Here is a 25,713-nt window from a genome sequence, read left to right on the forward strand (position 1 = left end):
GCCAATGTTAAATCCTGCTAGGTCACATCGAAACTGCCGAGTGCCTTCTTGACAACCTGACCACAAAGACGTTTCCCAATAAGGCGGCCGTGTTATTTAGGCGCTCTTGCGGGTAGCCGAGTATGTGAAGCTCTCATCACGGCGGTTTCTTTAGTTTACTAACTGTTTTATGTTATTGTTATGAAGGCATTATAACCCCTTCCCTCTCTGCTCTGCACCAGCGCACCACGAATACCCTAGCGCCAAACCTATCTTCTGTGCTGCAGCAAGGAAAGAAGGCGTGGTTGCGTGACGCCAACGAAGGACGGATTTTTCTCCTGTAATAGTTTATTTTGCTTCGTTTTCTTGTCGCTTTTAAAGAAACCACAACTGGAAAAAAAGGTGCCGTTCATTGTCGCCACGCAGCCACATCAGTAAATTTCGACACGCCTGTTTTTCGGCAACAACGTCCTGTATATTACTTTTCGTTTTCCTCTTTTGATGACAGCAGCAGGGATAAGAACTTGTCGCTCGTGTTCAATAGCCCGCGTTTTTCTGCACGATCTACTTCAAACGTGGCTCTCCAACTAGCCCGAACCCATTCTTCTATGAGATATCTATTGCCCTGCCCGACCACTGTAGGACAGTGGGCGTTAATTACAAAGCGATGCCTATTTAGCGTGGTCGGCATCACCGCTTCATGGGCGTCACATTATAGTATTTGGCCGTTATCATCTGCGCTGCCTGTATAAAAGAGAAAATTGGGGTCTTGCGAGCTGTCCTTACATTCAAATCAGCAGAGCAGCATAATTTTACGAAATTTGGTGAAGCTAATATAGCCTATATTATAACTGCCAAGCAAGGCCAAATTACCGCTAGCTGGTGATTGTAAAACACTGCACTCCGTTATAACTTGTCGATTGTCATGTAGTCGGAGTGAGTGCATCATGCATAAAATACATTCAAAAGTGACAAAAAACTACTGCCACGAGTGAAGCAACCATGTAATGTCTATTTCTAGCTCAGTCGTATTATTACAGTTGCCACGCAACCGCGCAGAGACCGTGCCACACACATAGCGCGCAGTGCAGGACCAGCGCGTGGGACCCAGCTTGCCACCGCGAAGGGTAAACGGCGGCACGGGGTCGTACAAAGGGTGTCGCACCTTGAAAGCGGAGGCGAGCGGGCATCCAGGCACCCTATACTCTCAAGGTTCGGTTGCTCTGCGTATAAATGTTCGCGAAAGAAGAAGATTGTACAGCCGTCGCCGTAGCTCAGTTGGTAGAGCACCGAACGCGAACCTCGGAGGTCGTGGTTTCGTATTCCACCCGCGGCATGGGGATCTTTTTCCTTCTCCTTTATAATCAGTTATCTAAAAAATTGCTCTATATTTCAGATTGATGAATTTCACAAATTAAAATGAAAAACAACGTACCCTACGTTCCTTGGTTTCGGTGACGAGTCCCTCTTTTGCCTTCAATTGTCCCTAATGCTACGCTCGGCTACACAACGGGCTTCCTTTGATTAGAAAAAGTAAATAATTTAAGTTGGGTCGAAAGTAAACCAGTCAAGTGATGTATAGCTCTTGAAGTCAAGAGAGCACGGCAGAGAACAGCTCCTGGACATGGGAAAAGAAGTAGTCGGCTCCATATGCTGTATTTCGTTGTTTTCTATTGGTTACCTAGCCCAACAGCAAACAGTTAGAAAGCGAACAGTGAAACAAGAATAAAACTACGTGACACGATCGCTGCTAGAAACGCTTGTCCCGGCACTGCGCATTTGGAGGAAAAACTCACAAAACTGCTCACAAAATTCACGAAAATAACTAAAAGCAAACAACTTTGTTACCATTGCAATGTTTAACTAGGCGCTGCGCAAAGCAGAGAGTTAAGTCAAGCAAGCAGTCACGTGCATATTTTATAAGACGGGATAAAGAAATGTAGGGTTTAAATTCACAAGCAGCAGAGTGGAACAACTGAACAGGACCTATCGTACATCGTAATTTAAATACGAAATAACAGGATGGCGAGCATAATTAAGTCAAACACAGCCAAGTAAGACCTAAATTAAGAAAATAAATTTAAATTTTAATTGGCCAGCGTGGGCAACTCAAGAGAGCTCATCCTACTCATCAACGAGGAATTATACAACATAAAAGGGAAAGCAAGGTGCTCAAATTAAGAAAACAACTTAAACATCACGGGGCCCGGCCGACACCCTTGGCTGGTGCGCTAAGATGGTATACTACTAACTTTACCTCTCATTCCTACTCTGATCCCCTTAATCTTTCTCATTTCTTATTCTTCACCAAAATTAATTCATCGTCATAATTGACACTATGTCCTTCTCCTTCATTTGTATTAAGTTTTACATAAGCCATGATACATTAGTACTGCGGGTGAGGCCTTCTTCTACCAACCTCTACTTACAGTCAGTCTGTGCATCTGATCAAATAGCGCCTACGAGTAGAACCTCGTGCATTGCGCGGGCCTCTGGTAAGACCACATCGATTCATGGGTCGGAGATGGCATATATTTGAGTGTGCATTTCCTCTGCACTCCCTTCATACGAAAAAGGTCGCCGTTTGTCACATACTGCGTAACCGCGGGTGGCGTGGGTGTGAGGGTGCTTTCGCTGTACCAGCGCCACCCTTAAGGTAAAAGGCTCACAAGAGGGATGATAGTTAAAATTGGCCGAAAATTTGTAGCCGACTCTTTTGAAGCTCTTGTAGCTGACTCACAAATTGATACCATTCCAGAAGATTACATCATTGAAACGTACTCATTCTGCGAGGAGTGGAAAATACTTTATATTGTTCCCAAATGACGCAGCTTCAGGAAAAATGCATTTCAGTCCCACTTTTTTTGTTTCAAATGGTAGAAGTTGCGTTTTATTTTGAAATCCAGAAAGAACATAAGGAAAGAGCGTTTGTACTTATAAATAGTTCAGTTTTAGGCTTACTGGTGCTGATTGTTATCTTAGACCGGATATCTCTTTTTATTGCTGACCATAAAACCTACATTTAGGAGTCTACGACAGCCTTCAGCTTTCTTTTTTAATTTTCTGATTTCATTCCGAACACAGCGATTTGTCGTATATTTCAAGGAAATCCGTATGTTATATGTCTCTTGTAATGTGGCACATTGCCCTGTTCAGAAATCAAGAAGAAAAGAAAAAAGAATGAGCATAACACGAACGGCTTCACAAAGCCTGCCGATATAATGGTGCCGAGGGCTATGTCAAGCGTGTTTTACCATTGGGACTGCATCTCAAAACTTTGAAGAATTTTTTTTTCTTCACAGGGGGCATTTCCTCCGCAACGCTTCTTTCATTTTGATTGTTTTTCTTTATTTTTTGGCACTATACAACGTGCCCGGTACATATATTGAACTAAGACAATCGTATTTAGGCTTGATTTTTTTATTTTTATACAAATTTGTCTCTGCAAGTTCCGCAAAAACTGAATCAGCTGCGTTAAAATTATTTCAAAAACAATAAAAGGAAAGAATATAGTTTTATTTGGGCGACTGATTCAAGACCTCTGTGAAGAAAATCTGGCGTCGGCGTTGTTGACAGTGTGAGCCAAAATGCAGGTGGCCCATTTGACACGTAGGTCACGCGACCTTGTGGCGTCGTCACAACCTGCCCACCGGACTGTGGGAAAACTGCCCATCGTGGCAGGTGGAAGTTATATTTATGATTGGTAACGAGAGCTTGCTTGAGATGAACAGCCTGGGTTTCGAACCCAACCGGTGGCTGGGTTTTAAGCGGCCACCTGGCCGGACAGTAGCGTAATGTTTAACCGCTGAACCACTTCGCGAAAGGTGGTATGAATACTCCCCGTGATTTATGAATGTAAAGAATAACCGCATCTCCGAAGGGATACGCAAAGAGGAGCCGAAACGTCTTCGTTTTAAGCAACAATCTTTTGGTCGGCGTTCCTTTTACTTCATACATGAATCTTCTTCCCGACCAGACGAGTTTTCGTCAGACTTTAGATTTCATTACGCTACGACGGTCGTATGGCCAACCTTTCATCACTCAAGTGCGCCAGTACGTTTCGCTATCCATACGTCTCTCTGCTTTCAAAGCCCATCTGGATTTTAACCTCATATGCAAGGCTAGGAGCCTCATTCCGAGATCCCTCCGTCTGCTGCGACCTGTTGACACGGCCTTTGGCCACAGCGTGGTATCAAGAGCGGAACGGCAACTGCTTCAAGCCAGGATCCTAGATTGTAAAGCCTCTATCAGGCACCTGCAGAACGAAGTCTTCTTTGCTCGTCGCCGCCTCGAGCACCAGTGTCCGGACGACTTCGCCAGCATCGAGTTACATGCTAATTACAAGGTGAGCCTCCAGTCCCGCCAACTAGAGTTTTCCCACCAAAAGAAGTTATCAAGGCTGCTGCCTCGCCAAAAAGTGCTTGCCCCTGGCCCGTTAACTTCGACAGTCCACAACCTGTCTTCTTACAGGCCTACTCGAGCAGAACTCGCCGTACTCAAGCTCGGGTTGAACTTTAACACGAGACCTGCGCCGGACGCAAGAAAAATCGTCTGTGCTGTCGAACGCGCTATAGGTCAAGTAGACAACAACCGCCGAGATGAGGCCCGAACTCGTGCAGCCAGAATCCTTGCCAAGCTTCCGCGACATCCTCCGACCCCCCTTCTTTCCGAGGAGCGTGATGCCATCAAAAGCCTGCGTAAAAACACGGACATTATTATACTTTCCGCTGACAAAGGCAATGCTACCGTCATCTTGGACAGCAACGACTACGTTGAGAAAATGACTGGCCTTCTGCAGGACGACAGTACGTACTTGCCGCTGAAGGGGGACCCTACGCTCAAGGTAGGAAGAAACTTGCAGATTCTTTTGACTGACGTCTTCCGATTTGTTCCACCGGACCACAAGTCACTTTATTTCAAGCTCATCTGCCACAATGGGTCAGCTCCTGCCTTGTATGGTCTCCCGAAGGTCCATAAGCCAAACGTCCCGATGCGACGAATAGTTGACTTTACGCGGTCGCCCTTATACCGCTTGTCGGGCTACTTACACAAGTTTTTTGCGCCACTCGTTGGAAAGGGCTCGACTTTCATACGTGACTCTTTCGATTTTATTGAAAAAGTACGTGATGTCACGGTGGAGGACGACGAGGTCATGGTGTCCTTTGATGTGAAATCGCTGTTCACTAGCGTACCCGTGGATCTGGCTGTGGAGGTGTGCCGCTCAGCGCTGCAGAATTACGACGGATTGTGTGAAAGAACCCCTATCGAAGCATCGGATCTCCTGAAGCTGTTGCAGTTCTGCCTTGAGAACACTTATTTTGTTTTCCGGGGTACAGTCTATAGACAAGTTCATGGCACTGCTATGGGCGCATCTATATCGGTGACAACCGCAAACCTTACCATGGAAGCAATAGAAGCTCGCGCACTGGCTACCTTCGAACCGCGCCCAAAAGGTTTTTGTGCGTTACGTCGACGATTGTTTCTGTATTATCAAAAAGAATGCGTTAGGTCCTTTCACTGATCACATCAATAGCATGGAAGGTTCCATTCAATTCACTGTAGTGGAGGAGGCTGCACGCCGTCTTCCTTTTCTGGACGTTTTGGTGGAACGCCGTGGAAACCGCCTTTCTTTCAAAGTTTATAGAAAAGAAAGCCACACAGGCCGGTATCTTCATTTTAATTCTGTCCACCCGCTTTTCCACAAACGCTATGTCGTGGCTTCCCTCGTCCGACGTGCCAAAAACATCTGCCCAAGGCCAGAAGATCGGGCTGCTGACCTACGCCAAGTGCGCCGAGAATTGAGTGAATGCGGCTACCCCAAGCACTTCGTGGATTCTGTTCTTCAACGGTCTTCACGCCCATCAGAACCAGTTGGTCCTCCTTGCCGAGGCCGAGCCGCTATCCCATATGTGCCGGGCGTGAGCGAGTCTTTGGCTCGCGTTCTGCGCACTTACGGTGTGCACGTCGCTCACGTTCCTGCGTGCAATCTGAGGCATGAGCTGGTGGCCGCCAAAGACAAGATAAAGAAAGAGAAGTTTCCTGGCGTCATCTATAAGATTCCCTGCGCAGACTGCGACAACTGCTATATCGGCGAGAGCGGGAATCTCGAAAGGCGATTGAGGGACGACAAAAACGACGTCAGGAACAAAAAAAAAAGATTGCATCTAATGCAGTTGCGGAACACGTGGAAGCCGCGACGCACAATATAGCTTGGGAAGAAGCATCAGTCATCGCAAGAGAAGTGAATTGGCTGTCACGTCGATATCTGGAATCCCTGATAATCCAAACTACAGACAAAACCCTTAACCACAACGCAGGAAATCTCCCGCCTACGTACGCAAGATGCTTGGGGCGATTACTGCGACGTACTTAAGCTTTGTGCTTTGGACTTTCGGCCCAGTGATCAAGGCTTCCGTATGGAAGCCGAAACGTCTTCGTTTTAAACAACCTTTTGGTCGGCGTTCCTTTTACTTCATACATGAATCTTCTTCCCGACCAGACGAGTTTTCGTCAGACTTTAGATTTCAAAGAGGAGCCGAGGTTCTAAAAGAACCCATTACCACTTTGTGGTCATACCCTTAAGGCGGGGCTTGAGTGCTGCCTCAGAATAAAAGAGCTCACAATCTGGGAATTCATGGCGGCCTATTTTATCCTATAAGTATTGTAAGAAGTATATAATCATTATTTTTCTTAGACCAGTGTGCTTCAATTTTTTTTCTTGATATCTTTTTTTAAACTTACCTTTTATTTCTGCGCAAATTTCCAACTTACTTTTTTTAACAGAAGTACAAAATAATAGCATAAAGCAATTCAGTCGCACGTTAGCCTAATATGCTCCCAAAATAACGCGATAAGTCAATAACAAGATGTGAATTTCCGACACTCGGCACAGACCTACGGCGTTGGCGGGTCTCATTTTTGAAATTGTGTCATCCATACTCTCGCTGTGGCTGAAGTGGTGAGAGGAAAGGCTTAATACCTGAGCTCATTTCCTATACCATTCAAGATCACTGCAGGTAGCGAGCAATAGTTCCTAATTCCCGCAATACTGTGTATCATGTCGACGCAGAGAACCTAATATGCAAAGTTGCTGTCCTGCTCAGTCCTATTTGCCATGTGCAGAAAAACAGATATTATACGCGTTCACTATTATCTGGCTTATAACACCACCCATTCCGTAGAATCGTAAAGAGAAAAATGAAATCATTAGTGCACACAACGTCTGAATTTGTTCATTCTTCAAAGCTGTTGGCCCGCTGCTTTATCGCCTTGTTTGTGATTCAAGAGGCGACCAGATTTATCCATATTGATCACATCCAGGTCTACCTGGTTAAACGTTGTTCCAGAATGTTATGGTAACTTTGCACGCCATACCTCAAAAAACCACGTGACATTATGTTTTCTTTGTACACGTCTTCTTACATAGTGTTTGAAAGGCTCATATAGGAAATTTCTGATGGCCTAGCTCTGATAGGCCAGGATATACGAAGCGAAAGCGCGGCGACTTCTTGATCGGGAGACAGAATATATGAAAGTCGTGCATTCACTTGATGCGCCTTTATTCATGATTAAACCTTGAGCCGTCGTGGCGGAGTGGTAGCGTCTCTGCCTCAAACGCCAAATGTCCTGCTTCCATTCCCAGCCACGACACAGGTTTCTTTTTTATTCAGTAAGTGTGCGGTGGTTTCAGTGGCTCCTATAGATGCCGCCACTGAATACGTTGGTTAGCGGTTAGGTGCGGGTAAGGGCGGCGAGGCGCGCAGTGTGACGTCATGCCAAGTGGCGCGGCGAGCGCGCGGCATCCGTCCAACTGCGGTGGTTGCTAGGCAGCGGCTCAAGGTCTCTTTCTTTGCCTCCTCGGATCACCGCCAAAGCAAAATCGCAAATTCGTGGCCAGTATAGCTTTCGCTATATAACACAAACAAGTAGGAAAATCTACACGAATATGCAATATATCCACAAAATAAAAAAGCTGCACTACATTTTTAAGAAGGGGAATTGTGCTGCCAAGTAAAGAGCAGTTTGCCAACATGGCGACTAAAGAGGACAGATCACTTAATAACTACTACTGTACTTTACGGACGCGACCCAACGACCATTCTCAGTAAAATGGCTTTGCTTACCTCTACAATGCCGGACAGGTGCTCGTCGATCAGGGCTCGCTTTTCACTGGGGAAGTAGGAGGCGATGGTCATGGCGGCCACGAGCAGTTTGTAGTTGGCCTCCACCTGCGCAGCGCAGTAGCGAATTCGCGACTGCTCCGCGCGAGTCTTGTCGCCGTGCATGACTTCGAGGATGGCTGCTGGGTTGGCCATGATGCCGTACGCCCATACGAAGAGCCATGCCAGGTGACGGCGCACGAGACGGTCCTTGAACTTGTTGAAAATATTGCTCATGCCTTTTAGCAAAGCCAGGTTACTGAAGAGGATCAAGTCGTCCGGGGTTAAGGGCGGCTTAATTCTCAGCACAGAGTTCAAGGCACGCCTCACGTCCTCGGCACTCTCGATCAGGGAATGGTTCTCCCAACTGCGCAGCGCGAATTGAACAGGCGTTCGAGCCGTGGACGTTCCGGGTCGTATAAGCAGGTCGAAAACGTACTCTAGCATGTCGTAGGTGCGCGCGATTTCCTCCTTTACAGGATAGCTGTCCGTGGTGTTGGAAAATAGTCTGAAGAGGGCTCCGTAAACGTAATCGTGTTTCGTTCTTGGTATGTTCTTGAAGATAGCCCTCCAGACTGTCATTCTGTTGCTGTGCGAAAAGAAGATCCGCCGGTAGGGATGTGCAGGTGTGCTCGGAAGAAACTTCATTTTGAACCATAGGTTCACGCTCCAGTTGAAAGCCAGGTCGAACATGACATCAAGAGGCGACCCGCCTTCCTCCGCCTGCTCCGGCCACATGAGCCCTCGGGCGCGCATGAATTCCTGGACGACGTCGACTTGCGAGCCCGTCTGCGTCATGCAGCTGTTGAACATGGCGGCCGCTCTTTTTCCCGCGGGAAGCTTGTCTACGCCATCTTTCAGCAATGCGCGTAACTGGATGAGCCGCTGCGCCACCATGTCAGAAAGCGCGGAGGTGGAGAAGTCTGAGAACTTGCGATGCCTCCAGTTACCGCAGACGTGGGCCCGAAAGTCGTCGCACGGGTCCACGGTTAGGTCTAGCTGGCCATCTATGAGATCCCTGCAGAAATTAGAATAGTTCTGTTCCCCATGCAGGAGGCGTCGCAGATATCGAACCAAGATTTTTAAAATTGTGGGCTCCATGAAGATCCAGCTAGCGCCATATTGTAGGCTCTCATACTAAAAAATTCAGAACATTCTTAATGCCCCCATTTCGCACAAATAACATCGTCCATAGCGCGACAACGTCTGCGCCAAAGATTTAAATTGTGCACTGAGTCATATTGTGTTGCTTCCTTACTGGTCTGTGAACCTTGGCTCTTTCAATTAGTGTTCAAAGTTGAATTTTGCGAGATTTAGAACTGTTTACACAACTGTTTACACGAACTTAGCATCCCTAAATGCGCCTGATTTAAAGAATTCGGTTAAAAAGCAAGCTAGGGCGAGTAGGACGCGTACTTTAGTTACTACTGCACCTACCTACTAAAGATTACAGGTATGATGAACGATGGTTCCACACAAAACGTAGATACTTAGTTCCATGAGAATCATGACGCTGTATCGTGTGTGCGGTTTAGCTGACTCCGTTTGAAAGTAAGCACAGCAATTTTTTGGGAGTCCAGTGTGGTGCGCCCCATTATCACAGAGACAACGCTGAGACTACTGATGTTTATTCGCCAATAGTGTGTTAATAGTTTATGCATTCGTGGCATACTTGAGAGCGAAAGGCAATGACGAGCTTGCCTCTAGTGTTCCACTGTTGGTAACACTTTAAAATTAATTCCTAATAACGACTTATATCAGCATATTTCACCACCAAATACGTTCGGAAATTCATTGTTGAAAATTAACAATTGAGCGTTTGAAATACAGCGGAGCCCCCTATGATGGCCGCAGTTATAACGAATTCTCGCTTTTTAAGAACCAGTGTTTTTCTGCGTCAAAAAAAATGCATTAGGCTATGTCAATTCGTCTCAGACAACACGAAAAACTTTCCCTGCTCACTCGGTTACTGTGAATGAGGAGGCGCCGTAAACTCTGCCCACAAAGTTGAAGAGGTCGCACTTCCAGCATGTGCGGAGATGGACATTGCCCTGCAACATCGCCCCGAAATAACATGTCGGTTCAAAATTAGAAACAAGATTGGTATTGAAACAATGAGAAGCCTTCGGCCAAGCGCTAGCCGATTGCTAGCAAAGGCAATCAATGCCTGCGTGCTCGCTTTCTGCGTAAAGCATCCCAAGTTGTAGAAGAAGCGCAGTGGGCGTGAGACAAGGTCATCGTCGAAAGCGGAGCTACTGCCGATGGATGTGGATCAACTAACAGCAGCGATGTGAGACGCTTGAAAGTCTTGCTGGCCGTGCTGATCACGTGGTATGCACCGCCTGCCCATCGGCTGCTAGCACGTGCAGGCTATGTCAGGAAGCGGGCAGTGCAGCTTGTATTGTCCGTGCCATGAGTGCTGCGCTGCTTTCGTCGCTGCCTGAGCCTTGGAACGATAGATGAAGCTCTCGAAAAAACGTGATCAGGCGCATGTGGATTTCTGGCAACGCGTCTCTGACGCGTACCTGGCCAGATGTTTTCTGGGTGACTACATTTCTGCAGACCACTACTTCGTAGAGCCGCGTGCTCTGACGAAACCGTTGAACGCCAAGTAAAAGCACTCTGCTGCTGCTAGGAATGTGATTAATGTGGCCAGCCTGCTACCAGCTGTCGAGAACGCCTCGACCAGGATTTGTTATATCCCGTCTCTAAAGTAGGTTGTTCACGTAAATCATGTCTGCCTTGGAGAGCCGGAAACGAGAGGTTGTAGGGTCTGCTTTGAGCAAGTAGACGCGCATGTTTGTTTCTTTAAGAAATAGGCGCCACAATTGGCAGGATTAACAGTTTTAGCTTTTGTACGACAGCTCACTTAATATGAACATCGGATATAGCGAATTGAATCTGCGTGACCATCAGGTTCGTCATAAGTAGGTTCCACGGTATCGCCTGATAGATCAAGATAATTGGCTACCTACGTGGGCCTGTTGAGTCTTCGCAATGAATGTTTCAAAACAGGATCATTTCGTGGATTACATTATTATCATCAGCCGGCTTAGACCATTGTAGTAGCAAGGCCTTGTTAATTGATCTCCGGTCACTCCAAGCTTTCATTCTGTTATCTTTTAACCCGTCCATTGCACAGAGGGGCCATCAGTGAAGTTCGCATTAAACAAGCTGTCCATTTCACGTCACTCTTCGTCACTTAAACTGGGATATCACCTTGGCAGCACCAAAATGTTACACACCCCTGTGTGACATTTCATAATAACTGGGTGAACGTTATGACACGGTTCTGAGTGCCCTTTCAGGCTTGAAATACTTTTGGTACACATTCTCGGCAACTTTGGTCAGGTTTATCGAAACTTTATACCCAACATGAGAGCGAACCTAATCGAAATATGCCTGAAATTTTCCCCGATGGCAAAAAACCAAACATATCTTTAGAACTAAGCGGGCTTTGAATCGACTGAGGAACCGAAAGATCAGCTCCGCTTCATACAGGCTGATCACTCGACCATATCCGCAGCCTCTTGCACCGCGCGTTTAAATGGTAGCCTCTTATGCAACGCTTTGTATATCACCGTCTTCATACTGTTTCATGCAATCATTTTGCTCATACGTTTACACCTGCGACAAAAGTAACACTCCGCTTTTACCATTGCGCAGCGTTATCTGAGAATGTGTATGCAGTCTTGTTAGAGGGTTTAAAACCCAGTAGCAGGATTAAAATTTTTAAAACGATGTATATCATGGAAGCTCCCACGTCGTGCAGAAGTATCCAGTTGTAGCACAAAGCCAAAGTGTTTGCACAGTGATAGGTTTACTTAAACAATCACAGGTGACAGCGTAGTGAGGTACTCTACTTCCATGCCTTACGCAAATGAATGAGTCCTGTGTTTGATCGGTTAGACAATAGAAAATGTCAGCGTATGCTTGAAAGGCACTGATTCCCCATGGCGGCAATGTCGGCAAATACAACGTGTCAGTTTGAGCCTCGTAATACATTACTGTACATAGTACACAACTGTAAGACGCTGGGGTTGAAAGGCTCTGAAGGAATTGTTGGCTCTCTCTGCTAAATATGGGCGCCATTCTAAATGTGGTCGCTTATAGGAAATGGAGAAAATCTGCGGCTTTTTCACGGGCTGTTGTAAGTCTCATGGGTTTCAGTCACCATGCCTATCGCAATACAGGTGAACATTCACAAAGCGGCTTTCAGGTATAATCTGAATTTTCATCGACTGTGTGCAGTAGAGAGCTCGAAATTTCTTTCGGCCACTTGTGTTTCTTGACCGCTAAAGCAGACCGGAACATGTAAACATTTTTTTCTACGGCGCCTCAATGGAAATTTTTGCATGGCGCCTGGACCAGATCCTTCCTCTTTCTCACTAGTAGAACTCCGCCGCCGCTGAGCTACCTGGGTGTGTGTGTGTGTGAGGGGGGGGGGGGCACGTATCGCCTATGAACTCTCCAAGACCGGAACACATTTCTTGTTCCGCTTACGCTGCAGCGCTTTTTGCAATTTTGAGCTAAAATTCTGCTATGACGCATCGTGATAAAACGAAAACAGCTTAATCTTCTGTTTTGAGAAGAGCTGTCTGCAGCACTAGTTGCGGCGCTGGAAGCGTTGCAAAGCGCTAGTCGCACTGTGGAATCAGTCACCTTCTCAAAGCACGCCTCCAAGGAAATTATCATTGCAAAAAACGCATGATCTGAAAATAACATCTGCAAAAACGGCTGCTCCAACGGCGCCAAATGCATGCCCTATTAGTATACAGTATAAGTTATCGCTGTTGTAGTTGTGTCATAAGTTTTATGAAAAATAGCATACTGTTCTCCTTAATATCGCAGCGTGCCCATCTGTTTTTACAAGATGTATACCGTGTCGCGCACCATAGAAGGCGTCTACGGCGGGATCGATTTAATTTCAAAAATTGTGATCCAAGTTTTTATGGCAACTCGCCCGAGAAATCGGAATCCTTGTGACTAAAGCTTTTATTTTGTTTATGCTTCCTCACGCATCGGCAAAATCAGCAGATGAATATAGTTGCCAGCTATCGGAGGATTTGCACACCGGGCTGCCGAAAGCCAGGCGTTCCGAGTCACCTACCATGTTTATACACTCGAGTTATGTCATTTGCGTTGTGGAATCAGATGGGTTGTAGCAGATGAATTGTGCTCATAGTTTTTCATTTCACATATCCGGGTAATTGTTCGGCCAAAGGCGCATATTTAAAACCAATAACGTTCTCCCACAGCAACTCGGTTTATGTTGAAGCGTGAAGCGGTAAGAGTGTTCGCTTCATGCATGTGCATGTGCGCTTCATGCTTCATGTTATGGTGCGTTCCGTTCTGGAGGAAGCAGTCAAATTTGGCCCTTTCTAACGTGTAAAAATGTACTGATAAATTTCTTGGCCACTTAGACTTTTGGTCGCATAATGTTTGCTCCGCATAAAAGAATGCCGCTTATGATCCGCGCTGCACACTCGAACTGCTTATAGGCGTTCGAAATTTATTCCCTAATCCCGCATCAGCGGCGCGCGCTGCATGTTACACATGACCAAGAGCATAGGGCCTCACAGTTGTGTTTCGGTGCCTGATGTTTCCCTATTTCTATATTGGCCTTTTATGCCCTGCGACGGGTTTTCACTTTCTAGGAGCGGGGGCACGTGATGCTTCTTGAATATTTGGCTGCGTTGTTCAAACAAGTCACGCGGTGCTAACCTCTGCTCTGCTCCATCATTTTTCTGCGCCCAACTAAAATTTCGCGACAACTGACTAGGCCATACCAAAGATGTGACTAAACGTGCCTACTACGTCTATTCAAAAAACGACCATACAAAGGCTAGGGCCGTGAAAGCGACCGCAGTTGGGCCGCATGAACTGCAGTTTCGCTCCCGAATTATTTCACGCGAATGCGCTCAGCCAAATTAGCTGCAGCTTACCTGTGGACCTTGCAGGACATGGTTTCGCAGTGCGTATGTGCCCTTGCGGGTACCCAGGGGTACAGGAGCAGGAAGAGCACAGCAATACCGACCAGCGTTGCCAAACCAAGCACAGCCGGAAATGCCCTGCCCTGCAGTGGTAACGAGGGGACCAGCCGACTGGAACCGGCCGTGCGCTCCTGCGAGGAACATATATGGGCAACTTTGGTGGACCGGCGTGTCCAGCGATAGGGCCCCTGCGGTGCGATAGGGTTTACGGAAAGCAACAGATCTGTGACATCGCGCAGCACACTCGCGGCGGCCGCGTTTCGATGGAGGCGAAACGCCAAAGGCGCCCGTGTACGTTAGAGATCCATAGGTGGTCGAAATTATTCCGGAGTCCTCCACTACAGCACCTCTTTGTTCCTTTCTTCTCTCAGCCCTTTATATTCTAAATCAAAAGGAAGAAATGGGTTTGGGCAGGGCATGTAATGCGAAGGCAAGATAACCGCTGGTCCTTAAGCGTAACGGAATAGATTCCAAGGAAGCCTAGCATGGCAGGGGGCGACAGAAAGTTAGGTGAGCGGATGAGATTAAGAAGTTTCTTAGAATTCCGTGGCCGCAGCTGCCAAAGGATCGGGTTAATTGGAGAGACATGTAGGAGGGAGGCCCTTGTCCTGCAGTGGGCGCAGTCAAGCTCATGATCACGATGATGGTGATGCCTATATTGGCTCTGCTGTATTTATGATACAGATATATGCTCAAAATATATCGATTCGAGGACAACTCAAACAGAAACAACCTCATTTTCTATGAAAATTTGGATAGCTTTGTTTCCTCGACTGCCAGAAAGTCAATTTAGGTTGAAGCCAGTGGTGCTAAATTACCTAACTTGCAAAGCAGTTGAGCCCTAACTGTATCAACAAGACAATGGAGCGACTACATGCATGCTTCTTTTCTTCGTGCGTTCCTTTGAGCCAAGAAAAATTACGACCGCACTTGCGAAACCGAAGCAGAAGGGTTTATACTCCAAAGCTCAACAAACTCACCGCCAAATGAAGCGCGAACGGTACCGCGCTCACGCAGACTAATAATGGCGCTATTCCTTAAGCAGAAAGTACACGTCGCGGAAGGGCAGCTTTTTTTCGCGATGCGAGCAAGAAATAAACGATTCCATGAAGCACTGAAAGTGCCCCAGGCGAGGAGATATGATAGGGGCGCCGCTTCGCTGGTGCCGGCGATAAGGCGAACATAGATCATCGAGATAGGTCAGCCGGGTGTACCCGACGCATCCTCCCTTTTTCCAGCGCATCTTCTGATATTGCGCGCTGGAATGCAGTTTTGAGCAGTTTGGCCACCGGTCGCGTGCTTCGCTTTACTTTTGGTGCACCTTTACAGTAGGCGTCATACCTTGAGCAGCCGCGCGATTCGCGAAGCACTTCCGCCGACACCTGGCGAGAGTTGGCGGCAAAGGCGCGTGCGCATTAAGAACTGGTGGCTGCTCTTTTCGTGCATACGCGTGGTGTCACCCATTCGCGCTGGATCTCAGCAGAAGAGCCCCGCAAAGCGCGGCGCCCACGTATTCCCGTGTTCCCACTAAGTATGATTCATACTGTACATGTGAGATTTAATACTAACAGCAGAGGCACGAGATATTTCCTTATCGACAGCGGAGCTTGGCATGCCTGAATGCCAGGCGTGTACACAGCGCGAGGAGCGGCACCCGCCCGCCGAGCAGATGCGGCTTATGGCCACAGAAAACGCAGGTATTGCCACAGCACACGATCAAATAGCCCCGGGCCAGGGTCGTTGGCGTAAAAATTGTTTAGCATTCCAACCATAGGAACAGCTTCCAAACCCAGAAAACAGAATCTATGTGTGTGTCGGCACAGCTCTCACAAATGAACCACATGAAAACCCACGCGCATAAGGTCGCTGAACGATCGTCTAATTAGAATAAGCAAATTTTCAAACCGCACAATTTGATTCTGCATGCGATGATGGAGCGAAAGCGGTATTGCGCCCAGTGGGTGCAATACCGTTAGGGTGTGCCGTACTCCTCCAGTGTTCCGATTGATAGATCAGTGCGCCCGGCGGCGACATAGGTATGCAGATTTCTTGCGGCGTGAGACATCCGTTGCATCAACGTTTTCTCTGCTATGCTTGCTTCGTAGGTACTAGGGGTGATGAAAAATTTTTGCAACTCATGTATAAAAAACTGCCACACCTCAGAAAAAAATTATTTTTCAACATAGTCTTCCCAAGCTCACACTAATACACTTCTCAAAATTTCCTGGAAGGCTTTTGATACCTCACAAAACTGTTCTTGCTGGTTGCCAAGCCAATCCTCTGGGGATGTTTAAGCGAACAAATCATCGCACCTTGTTCCCGTCAGGTGTTTCTTATAATCCGTAAACAAAATTCACTCGGGGCTTGAACGGGTGGTCCACACTGTCGAATGACAACCTGGGCAACACGAGAATTGTCAACCGTGGGGCGTTGTCGCGCAGGAGGAGAACACGTCTGGACACCAATCCTCTCTGCTTCTCCACTATAGCATCACGAAGTTTTCAGAGAACGTTGGCGTAATATTAGCCTTTTAAGTGTCCTACTCTTTCCAAGGTACTCAATGAGGACGAATCTCTTTGCGCCCGCAAAAATTGACTCCATCACTTTCCTTCCTGAGCGCTGGATCTTGAAATTCTTCCGTGGAGGCGACCCCGAATGCCTCCACTGCGTAGATCGCTGTTGTGTTCCTGGGTCCCATAGGTACAGCCAGGTCTCATCCGCAGTCACAAAGCTGGAGAGAAAATCTTTTGAGTCACTTGAATATAGGCAAAAAAGTTTCCTTTTGAAAAGAGGTGCCGATCTTGCACAGGGAGATTCCGTGACACCTATCGTGCCGAGACCTGCGACATACCCACAGCATCGTAGGTGATAGTGAAAGCCCCGCCATAAAGAATGTTCAATTCTCCGGCCACTTCGGGCACCTTGGTTGGTTGGTTATTCATGATAAATTCTCTGCAGAGGCTGAATTGTCTAAATCGGTTGAAGTTGTCGGCCGCCCTGACTTGGGGTCATTTTCCACGTGCACACAACCTCGTTTAGACTCATTGAACCACCGAGTCAAAAACTATCAGCATCGTCTTTATTTTGATCTTCTGTCGCCGCACCTTTCTCGACGCCGGAAAGCTTGTGGACCGCAATTCGGCGCTCTGCCTTTTTGTTTGAGGGTAATATTGAAAACACCATGTTTATTCTTCAGCAATGATGCTGTTGACGAATGCAGCGTCCTTTTCTGCCCTGGAGAGCAAATCAGCGCTCACTGACGCCAGCGTGTCCTTCTGGTCGTGTATGATGGAGTGCGGCACAAGTGTGCCATTCAGCTTTCGCTTCCCCAAGTTCTCACGCAAAATTTGGTGTCGTGTTGTCTTACTAATGTCGAGAGCATCTGATAGTATACGGACTGTAATGGTGCGGTCTTGCTGTACTATTTTCCTGATCCTAGCCACGTTGTTTTCATTCTGTGAGGTTGAAGGGCGCCCTGCCTTGTGTCGTCTTCCACCGACGTTCTCCCCGAAACGAACCTCATGTGCCAGTCGAAAACACGCGCCCGCGATAATAGAAGTTTTTAGCACACCGGAGACGTACTACCGGAGGCGTATACCGGTTTACCGTACCCCTGTCGCGCATGCGCAGAGGCATTATTGGGGTGAGGGGGAACCACTGGGTCTGCGCAGCCGGTGTGCGGCAAATGGGTATACGTCTCCGGTAGTACGTCTTCGGTATGCTAATAACGTTTAATGTCTCGTTGCCGTAAGCATCACGAAGGAGCTCATACGTCTGTGTGGCTGTCTTGCCAAGCTTCACAAAGAAATTTATGTTTACACGCTGTTCGAGGACGACGTCCATCTCTCCACATACACTCACAGTAGAACACGCAGACGACTAGCGACAACGTATTTTTCTACATGTAGTGCCATTTAGCGGCTGCCACAAGAATTGACATAAATAGCTCAGAATAGCACGAAAAGATGACACCACAGGTACGCACCTACATATGGTTCGGGTAATCATTTCTCGAGAAGATAATAAAGCAGTCTCAAAACTTTACGGACAAAAGTTATAAATAAGCTCTGTTACACACTGACAAGGACAGAAAGCTGTAGCTAAATATATGCCATCCCGAGCCTATGAACATAATACGATTGCGGAGAGTAAGCTTTAGCTAAAATATACACCTTCACGAGCCTATGAACATAATAGAATTGCTCTGAAACATTGAAACTTCACAAGGAAAGGTTACAGTTTGAAACACTGCGAACGACAAGACAGAAGGCACACTGACGCTGCCATCGCTACTTAATTGGCGCTTTATTTTATTAGGCAAGACCGCAAGGGGATGAAACAATTTAAAAACAAAATTCAGGGGGCACTTTGTTGAAATAAATTGCGCTGAGGCGGAAGCCTACAGCGCGGTATTGCTGCTTGTGTCACTGATGTGTGGTTGGGATATTAATTAAGTACACAATTATTTGTGAATCTTAAATATTGGAAACAATAGAGAGCGTTTCCGAGGCATCCGTCTGATTCGACGCCTTTTCGCAAACACTCTCCAGCGTCCAAGACAAGCAGAACTACATATTCGTTGGCAAGAAGTAGCGTAGTCGTGAGCACGCTCGGTTACAGAACGGAAGTATGGTGGTTCGAATTACATCGTACACAGATTCTTTCTTTATCGAGTTGAAGAGCGTAACGGACGGAGGACGGATGGACGGACGCGAGCATGAGCCATTGAAGGCGTTCGTTTAAAACAAAGACAAACTACAGTGAACAAGTGGCCATGACTTTTAAAAATAGCGCGTGCTCATGTGGCTCGTATGTTAATGTGGAAAAATGTAGGCGGCAACAAGGGGAAAACAACAGAAGCGTAAAATAATTAAAACAGGATAAAAGTAAAAACAACGTGAATAAAAGCGGTAACAGAAAGCTTAGGAGTAATGCGGTGCGCGTCAGAAGACAAGTGATATATAAATGGCGCTCTTTTCTAATATAAGGCGCCTGATAGCACGGTTTTTCATTCTTTTTGGTATTGAAGCCATCGGAAATCTCGATTGAAAGCTGATTATATTTTTTTCCCTAGGCGCATTTGATAAACCGTCATAATACTCAGCCTAACAATTCCCACTGGGGTACGATTAACCCTGCAGCGCTCCTAATCTCATGCGCCCATGTAATGTTCTGCCGCCACCTGTTGCCCTCGCCTTCTTTTGAAATTGAGTCTGTTCCTCTTAACAACCATCGTTTTTCTTGCGTTCACATCGCGTAGCTGCGGTTGTGAGGAGACCATCGCTCATCTTCACTGTGAGTGCCCTGCATTTGCGAGTGCAAGACATAGACTGTGTTGTGCCCTGGACCGCCTCGATCCTCGCCCTTTAACAGAGCAAAAGATCCTCGGTCCGTGGCCACAGCATTCGACTGCCCTCAATGCATACAAGGCACACTCTGCCTACTTGAGAGCGACTGGATTGAGTGACAAACTGTGACAGTGTTATGCCTTTTTTCCCGTCTCTTCCTCCTTTTAGTCCCCTAATCCCTCTTCCCCAGTGCAGGGTAGCCAACCGGAACCCCTTTCTGGTTAACATCCCTGTCTTTCCCTCCTCCTCTTTATCTATCTATCACATCGCATGGCATGAGCCTATGCCCAATATTCTTGTTAACTTTGTCTAGGAACACATTAATTCGGGTTTCTTACCTGATCCTTTACTATCCACTTATCTCTTAACGGCACATATGTGATTTTTCTTTGCATAGATCACAGCATTGTCTTCCCTTTAAGCTGGACGCTATTTGTTAATTTCCACGTTTCTACTCCGCTGGTGAGTACCGTTAAGATAAAACTGTTATGTACTTTTCTTTCGAGGATACAACTAAAATACCGTTCAAAATCTCAGAGCACCGACGAAGTGCGCTCCACCTGTTCTTACTCTTGTAGTTATTTCACCTCCGTCCAGCGGATCTTCTTCACTATCTGCCCGATGTAGAAGTATTTCCTTACCATTTCCACCTCCTGGACGCCTCTCGTAAACAGCTGTTCTCTTCCGAGAATGTCCATTATAACTTTAGTTTTCTGGAAAGTAATTTTTAATAATAGTGTTCGGTATTGCTTGTCGAAGTCACTAACAAATTTTGCAGTTCATGAGCAAGGCAACGCCATCAGCGAATCACAATTTACCATGTTTTTTTTTCAGTCAGTCTCACCCAAATCCTCTCATTTAGATCACTGAATTCTTCCTGTAAACAGGCGCTGCGTAGCACAGGAAAGATTGCTTCTTCATGCCTGAAAACCTTGAATATTGGTATTTTATTGCTGCTTTATGGAGGGCGATGGCTATGCAGCCGCTCTAGATGAATATATATTCCAGTATTTTTATATGGCTTTTCTACACCCTGATTCTGTAATGCTTACATCACTACTGTTTTTTCGACTGCATGAAATGCTTCCTCCTAATCTATGAAAGCAATATATAAGCACTGGTTATATTCCCCGGATTTGTCTATCACTCGATAAATCACTTGGAAAACATCATGATCAGCATGACTACACCCACTTCAGGGCAAAGACCACTGCCATGTCTCTCCAATTAACCCTGTCCTTTGTCAGCTGCGCTCAGCTTATGCCCTTAAACTTCTTAATCTCATTCCCCCACCTAAAATTCTGGCGCTCCCTGCAACGCTTGCCTTCTGTTCGAATTCACACAATTACCCAGCCCTGCCGAAGCCCATTCCTTCCTCTTGATTTCGACTAGGTTGTCATTAACCGGCCTTTGTTCTCTCACCTTTCTGCCCACTTCTGGTCTGTTAACGTTACACCTATCATTTTTTTTCCATAGCTCGCTGCGTTGTCCCTAACTTGACCTGAACCCTTTTCATTAGCCTTCACATTTCTGCATCGTAGGTCATTACCGGTGAGATACAGCAGTTGGACATTATTCGCTTCAGGGATATTGGTAAATTGCCATTCATTATATTAGATAACATGCCATATACGCTCCACCCAATTCCTATTCTTCCAGTTAATTCCATCTTATGACCCGGATCAGCCGTCACACCTGGCCTAGTAGACATATTCATTTACCACTTCCAGCACCTCGCTACCAGTTGAGAAGTGCTGTCTCCTTGCTAGAGTGTTGAACATTACTTTGGTATTCTGGATGTCAAGTTTTAGACCAACCGTTCTGCTCTGCCTCCATAACTCATTGATCATCCTTTGCATTTCATCTTTTGAGTGACTTAGCAAGGCAGTATCAGCAGCGAGTCGCACATTACTTGGCTATTTTCTATTAACTCATACCCCAACGTTTCTCAATTCAGACCTCGGAATAACCCCTTTAAGCAGGCGGTGAACTGCATTGCCGAGATTGTATCTCCCTCGCTGACGCACATGCTTATTAGAATTTTATTGCTGACATTATGGAGGAAAATGGTAACTCTGCATTTGGTATAGATATCTTTCAGAATTTTCACACAAGGCATTTTGCATCCTGATTCCGCAATTTCAGCATGACTGCTGGTATTTCCAGTGAGTGGAATGCGTTCTCGTAATCACTAAAGGCTGTATATATTGGCTGGTTATATTCTGCGTAATTATCTATAAACTGATTGAAAGTGTGAATATGATCTATTGTCGAATATCTTTTACGAAAGCCTGCTTGATCTTTTGGTGTATTGAAGGGTAAGGTTGCCTTGACTCAGCGATTACCTCAGTAAGTACCTTGTAGGCACCGGACAGTATGTTGATGGGCCGGTGATTTTTCAAGTCCTTGGAGTCTCCTTTCTTATGAATTAAGAGAACGTTAGCGTTCTTCCAAGCGCCTGGTGTGGTCGAGGTAATAAGGCATTGCGTATAAAGGGTGGCTAGTTTTTCTAACACAAAGTCCTGCTTATCCTTCGATAAACATATCTGCTGTTACCTGATCCTCAGCAGCTGTTTTTGCCCTTTGCATTGCTCTTACGGGTTTATTTATTTCCTCGTTCTTTACTGGCGGGATGACGCACTGTTGTTCGCTAGTGTATCTCGCATTAACGATCTGATTACATTTGCTACTGTATATATTTGTGTAGAGCTCTGGCTAATTTAGGTACCTTATGCATATTGCTAATGACATTGCCTTCCTTGTCTCTTAACCCATGCATATGGTTTTTACCTATGCCTAGATTTCTCTTCGCTACTTTTTGGCTACTTCCGTTCATTAAAGCATGCTCTATTCTCTCTATATTAAACTTCGTCGTGTCGGCAATCCCGAGCTAATTTATTTACTTCGATAGCTTTGAGCGTTCAATTTTGTGTGTAGGACTAGACGCCCTAATGCTTTGGAGTTTCTTAATCTAAACTTTCGTCTTCTGTGATAGCTTGCAGGTGGCCTGTTGAACCATCCTACCACCTATTTCTACGGCGGACTCCGTAATGATAGCACTGAAATTATCATTCATTTCTTGAACATTAAGATCGTCTGTCTCACCTAAAGAATTGCTGTTCTGCAGTCAGATACCGAATTCCTCTACTATCCCCTTTACTACTAACTCGTCAATGGGCTTCCTATTCAATAATTTCTTCCTTTACCTTTTCAAGTCTGTGCTGATTCCAGGTCTTACCATTCTGCGGTCGTTACATTGCACCTTTAGGACAACCTCCACATCCTGCACAATGCCAGGGCGCGGTAGTTTTAGTCTCACCTTTCGGGCACTTCCAGGTCCATTTCCTGTCCTTTCGTTTGCGGAAGAGGGTATTAATAAGGTAAGGTTATTTATATCTGCGAACACTACTAATAACTCGTTCCTGCTATTCCTGGAATATATCCCATAGTCGTCTACCACTTGGTCGGCAGCCAGCTTCACTCCCAACTTCGCATTGAAGTCACCCATGAATACAGTGTACTGTAATTTTTCTTTGTTCATTGCCGATTACACGTCTTCATCAAAGCTTTCTACTGTCTGGCCATCATGGTTTGATGTAAGCACGTAGGCCTGCACCCCCTTCAGCTTGTACCTCCTCTTGAGCTTAATTGCGACAGCTGCCAACCTCTCGTTAATATTTTAGAACTCCTCTAGGTCGTTAGCTATATATTGATTGATGAGGAATGGCACACCTAGTTGTTTTCTTTCTGCTAATCCGCGATAGCACTGTATGTTTCCGCCATTTAGCACTGCATATGCCTCACCTGCCCTAACTTCGCAAAGCCCTGTCACACCCGTTTAATGTCCACTAGTTCATCGAGCAACAGTGTCAATCTAGCCTCATTGGATAAGGTTCGGTTTATGGTTTATAGGGGTTTAACGTTCCAAAGCGACTCAGGCTATGAGAGATGCCGTAGTGAAGGGCTCCGGAAATTTCGACCACCGGGGGTTTGTCAACTGGATAATGTTCCAGCGTTAAACGTTGCGGCCTCTTCCAATAGCGGCCTGTCCCGAGCCAGTGATTCTTAGCACCCTCCGTTGCATCACAGGTCTGACCGCCACTTTGGTCAGTTGCTCCACAGCCGCTGGGCACTGAGGGCCTAGGAATATTTGATTTGCTTCTGTAAGGTTGTCGCCAAGTGCTACTTGGCCACAACAGGAATTGGCCGGGGTGGCCAATCCATGTTCTGGCGACGGAGTGCTATGGCGGTTCTGGTCACCGAGGTCAGGCCGCACCCCAGGGCTGGATATGCAATTCCACTGACACCCGGAGATTTTAAGGTGAACGCATTTAAGGGCTCATTCTCGCGTCCGCCCTTCCAGCGTTACATGTAGCGCTTGGGATGAATGATCGACGAGCGCAGCTGCCAAAGTATTACGGAGAAAACCTTCAAGGGCTCATGCTCGCGCCCGTCCGTAACGCTCTTCAACTCGATAAGGAAAGAAATATTTGTGCACGATGAGATCCGAACCACCGTCCTTCCGTTCTGCACGTGAGCGTGCTAACGACTACGCTACTTCCTGCCAACGCACATGTAGTTCTTGTCTAGGACGCTTGAGAGTGTTTGCAGAAAGGCGCCAAATCAGAAGGATGCCTTCCAGACGCCCTCTAGGTTTTCCAGCATTATAAATTCACAAACAGTTGTGCACTTAATTAACACCTTCACCACACATCAGTGACACAAGCAGCAACAACAGATCAACAAAGTGCACCGCTGATTTTTTTTTAACCCGGTGGAGAATTGCGCGGCCTCGGCAATCGAACCCCGGTTCTCTTGCACGCGAGGCGGATGCTCTACCTATATGCCATCGGTACCATTATTTACAATTTCTCCCGTGATAAGCTAGGTTCGTTTTTCCACTAGTACAGAATTGGTGTGCTGATAAACTTGTCAATTATTCCCTTTCTTATTTGACCTGTATAACACGCTATAAGACAGCGCATGTCACGAAGGTTTTTGCTCCATTTTGCATATCGTTTATTTTGTCTCGTGGCGCGTGCTCGGTTGAGAGTCTTGTCAGAGTTAACCCACTCCCAGCCTCTTTATTGAAGAAAATATGAACCTTACTGTGACCTTCCATATGTCATAACCCACATGTTTTTGAAGTTTATAGTTAATTTTCTTGTTCATTTTTCGCGTAAAATATTTTCCCAAAATATTACTAATCGGATGAGCAGGACTTATGCGAAGCACGCTATTATTTCTGAAAATGGCCGCAAGGGACGGGGCTTGACGTGCGGGAACAAATGCTCAACAAACGAAAACAATATTATTGAATTTTTGCAGTTGTGAAGCACGAAAAGCAACGCTAAAATTCATCTACGCAACTAATAAGCCAACGACCGTTCAGAAGAGTACAGTCGAGCGTAAAACTTGTGCGCGTATGTAAAACTGCTGTTAGCAAAAAGGTTACATCCATAAAACATCTTAATATAGGATGCTGAAGGTCGCATCTAAACCCGAGCATAAGCTGGGAGGATGGTGAGATGGTTGGTAAGTTTGGCGCCACCTGTTGTGGCACGCCATCACTCCCCAAAAGTCGCATAATCTTTCCGCGCCCATGCACTGCATGAAGTGGGAGCTGCCGCATTGAGCCGGTCGCTATCGCATGAGGCACGTTGTGGTTTCAAAATGTACTGGCTTTACATCACTTAGAGGAATGCTGTCCCGGCTGCTACTGACGACGACCCGTATCATAATACGGGCCTGACGTAAGCGTCATGGCTGATGCCGTACACCGTATACACAATTCACTGGTCATTTGCAGCCCTTTTTCACACGTAACGCCCGCCAGAAATCTTTAGGTACAGCGATTTGTGTTCGTACTTCAAAGCAGTCCCGCTGCCACTCACCGTGAAGACCGAGTGTTCCGAGTGGGCCTTGAGCATCGCGTTCATGGCTTTCAAGGACTCTCGCTTCTTGTGGCCCGGGGATATCGTCAGCGACGCTGCACGATCGGGGTCTGACGGTGGCGCCGCAGCTCTCGGCTGTGTGGAGACCACAACATTGGCCCGCATACCCGCTTTGGAGGCGGAGGCAGACACGGCTGCACCTTGGTCCGGTAGCGGCTTTGGCTGTTGGCCGTCTTTCTGCAATGTTTGCAACCGGCCCTTGTGAGCGGATACGAAGGGCAAACACGCAGTACCGTCTAGCCAGGCATTGGGGTTTCGTTCTCAGCCATATGTCGGAGCA

General features: G+C 46.6%; 1 protein-coding gene across 1 annotated transcript; it reads right to left on the reverse strand.

Annotated features, from left to right (window-relative positions):
• Positions 1 to 1,729: 1,729 nt before the first annotated feature.
• On the reverse strand, positions 1,730 to 25,418 carry LOC144133919 (membrane metallo-endopeptidase-like 1). The gene is made up of 5 exons (XM_077666973.1): positions 25,374 to 25,418; positions 14,084 to 14,262; positions 8,103 to 9,156; positions 4,448 to 4,672; positions 1,730 to 1,750 (listed from the first exon to the last, which is right to left on the reverse strand). Exons 1-5 carry the CDS (start codon positions 25,416 to 25,418, stop codon positions 1,730 to 1,732), a joined length of 1,524 nt encoding a protein of 507 aa, XP_077523099.1.
• Between the last annotated feature and the right edge of the window lie 295 nt (positions 25,419 to 25,713).

This window comes from Amblyomma americanum, chromosome 5 (genome assembly GCF_052857255.1).
Source record: "Amblyomma americanum isolate KBUSLIRL-KWMA chromosome 5, ASM5285725v1, whole genome shotgun sequence".
Classification (NCBI taxonomy): domain Eukaryota; kingdom Metazoa; phylum Arthropoda; class Arachnida; order Ixodida; family Ixodidae; genus Amblyomma; species Amblyomma americanum.